The following is a 3,282-nucleotide window of genomic DNA, read 5'->3' on the forward strand; positions in this document are numbered from 1 at the left end:
AAACATTTTAGGTTTATTTTTTGATGACTGAAGGCATTCATTTCTTTTATATATACCAAATACCAAATATCAAAAAACAAATCTCTATCTATATGGCTCAACCTTTTTGCGGATTGAAACAAAAGTTTTCAATTTTTGGCTTGTTGACATCGATTTTAGACCTATCAAGACACATCACACATAGTCTAAGAGAGTCTTGTTCTTCCTTGTCATATACATAACAAAAAGGACTAAATCAAACAATTTACTAATCAAGATTAGCACCATGTTAAATTCCTACTAAACTAAGCAACAAAAGGAACATACATAAGAAACTAATTAAACGACTTAGCCGTGTATACCATTTCATTTCTTAAATGTAATCCAATCAGAAATCATAAGAGTACAATGTGTAAACAAATTACTTTAACTGAGTACACAAACAAAAACATATTATAACAACTACAACATTTTCAAGTAATAATACAAAAGGGCTTCAAACACCAATTACCACCATTGATGAACAAGAACACCACGTTGTCTCAAAGATTTAAACAGATCTAAACACTGCCCATACGTCTTCTGATACTTTGGACTCCTCACACCTGGGCAACATTTCTGCCACCTATTGTAATGGCATTCAAGAAACACTTCATCAATTAAACAGATCGCACCTGTTTCAATCAATTTTGGGATTAAATCGAATTCAGTCCCTTCAACATCCATCTTCATCACCACAAAATCTTTCTCTGTCACTGTGTTCTTCAACCAATTTGCAAAATCAAACCCTTGAATAACATCAACAGAGCCCACAATCCCACCACCAGATTTCACAGGCTGAATCCTACCCATTCCTCTTCCTTTCTCAACGTTTTCATCACCTGGGGTTTGATTAATCTCAAAAACCAAGCTCTCGTTCTTCACCCAGGCAGCATAGGGTAGTAATTTCACTCCTTTTTTGGATTGGTATTGATCGTGGAAATGCTTATCTGCTTCAATGGCGTATATGTCGAAGGTTTTGTTTTGTTTTGGGTATTGTTTTTTGAACCAGCTAACGATACTGGAGCCATAGCTACGAGCTCCCACGTCTACATACACGTACCTTTGCTTGAAATTGATGTCCGCCATTGATGTAAGGTATTTGACGTTTTCGATGTTTCTCTTCAGGGTAATCCATGGTTTCAGTGGTTCTGCTTCAATCAGAGGCTCGGCTTTCTTTAACAGATCTTGTTTATACCCAGGAACTGTGCACCGATTGCTTAGACTACTATCGGTTTTTTCCCTAATTTTGATGTCGACTATCTTCTTCATTACGATTTCATGAATGTGGGGCATATCAGGATCGAATCCATCCATATGACGAGAATGTACGAACTTGCAACAATTGAATAAACGAATGAAAGAATTGAAACTATATGTATCTATGGAAGAAGTGTGGATGACGGCATACCCTTCGGGTTTAAGCGTCCGTCCAACCTCCGCCGCGAACTCCGCCGCCTTGTCAGATCTGTCCAAAGCTCCGTTGCCGGAAAATATAAAATCGAATGTGCTGTCCTTAAAAGGATGCCTATGCCCTAACCCATTGATTACTAAAGGTTTCGATGCTTTTTTGTAGATTCCGATGGAATCATCGACGCCGATCTCTTTCAGAGCATACACGTCTTCACCGACGGGTGTTTCGACACAGAGAGATTTCGATTTCGTCGAAAGGAACCCATCGACGATCAGATCCTGAAACACGGTGATATAAAACATCACACGTTTGTGAACCTCTGGCGTGGCGGCGGCGATAGGGTTGAGGGTCACGGAAGAGGAAGAGTCAAGGTGTCCTCCGGCGGCGGTGACCAAGTTTTGATTTTCCGGCGAGGTTGAAGAGAAGAAACAGAAATCATCGCCGAAGCTGCAGGATTCGCCTCTGATGGTAATGACGTAAGCAAATCGGACGCCAACGACGAGAAGGGAAAATAACAAAAAGCGAACCACAACGTTTCGGAGGAAGCCGGGTTTACCGGCGGCGAGTTCCATCACAAACTCCTGTGAGTGATTTTGATTAAATTAAATTAAAATCGAATGAGGGATTGGAAGTGGAAAGTACTAGCGGGAGCAGAATCTGGCGGAGGTGTGGTTAGCTCCGACGAGGGTTGAGTGAGGAGTGTTGAAGGAAAGAAGCAAATACAGAACGAATTGAATGAAAAACTGGCGATAGAAATGGTTCATTTCAGATGGATTTTTGCAGAAAATTCATGGGGAATCGTTGTTCATCAGTGAAATTGATTTTATTGTGAGGATTTGGGTTTGAACCTTGGAGATGCTCTGTATGAAGAAGATACAGATGATGGAGAAGGAAGAGGACCAGAGGGCAGAGGGTATTGGAGAGAGAGAAAATAATGAGTGGGACCGAGGAAACGGTGTCAACGCGTATTATTATTACGCCGAGTATTATTTTTCGAATTATTTGTTTCTCTTTTATAAAAGGAATCTCCCGAAAAATCCCTAGAGTTCAGTCTTCATCTTTAAATTTTTAGTCAAATTAAATCTAAAAAACCAATAATTTTTATATTTTAATTCTTTTATGGTCACCAACAAAATATAAAGCATTAATAAATCAAAAAATATAAGTGAATATCTATTATGAAAATAGCTTTTACTTATAAAATAATCCTTTTTACAATATTTTTGTTTAACGGATTGTATTATCTTTGTAACTGTAATGCCCGTGTTTCTAGGCTAAGCATTAATATTGACATTATAGTCTAGGTTAACATTTGTAACTCATTTTGAAGAAATGAAAAAGGAATTATGTGAATATTATGTGAATTATGTGTTTTATGCTTAATTATTAGGGTTTAATTAATTAAGAATAAAAATGAGCGTCAAAAATTAAATTTTAGATAAAGCCGATATCTATTAAGAAACTTGTAGTGGGCGTGACAAAGATTACAGATATATAAAGAATGTCGAAATCCGACTTATAACGAAGAAGTTATGACCTGTCGAAGTTTCGCGACAAACCGGCACGGGGCCGAATGTCGTAAAAAGTGAGTTTTCGATAAACTACTTTTTGGCCTTAGTCATCTAAACGAAACTCGTAGTGTTCGTTAAACCGAGAGTAGGCATAAAAAGAACGCCCAAATCTGACTTCGTATGAGGAAATTATGATTTTTCGAAGTTTCAGCTTAGCAGTAGACAGCTAAAAACTCGAATTTTAGATCGAGTGATTTTTAGCCGACACGACCTAAACAAGAATCGAAGGTCTCGTCATTAGAAGCACAACGGTAAAAAGTCTGACGAAAACGGACGTCG

General features: G+C 38.1%; 1 protein-coding gene across 1 annotated transcript; it reads right to left on the minus strand.

The window, feature by feature from the left end:
- Positions 1 to 315: 315 nt before the first annotated feature.
- On the minus strand, positions 316 to 2,393 carry LOC145110819 (uncharacterized). Its single transcript, XM_079047131.1, has one exon. The coding sequence runs from the start codon at positions 2,002 to 2,004 to the stop codon at positions 487 to 489; it is 1,518 nt and encodes a 505-aa protein (XP_078903257.1). The 5' UTR covers positions 2,005 to 2,393; the 3' UTR covers positions 316 to 486.
- Between the last annotated feature and the right edge of the window lie 889 nt (positions 2,394 to 3,282).

This window comes from Lactuca virosa, chromosome 5, assembly GCF_052849685.1.
Source record: "Lactuca virosa cultivar CGN04683 chromosome 5, Lactuca_virosa_CGN04683_v6, whole genome shotgun sequence".
In the NCBI taxonomy this organism is placed as follows: domain Eukaryota; kingdom Viridiplantae; phylum Streptophyta; class Magnoliopsida; order Asterales; family Asteraceae; genus Lactuca; species Lactuca virosa.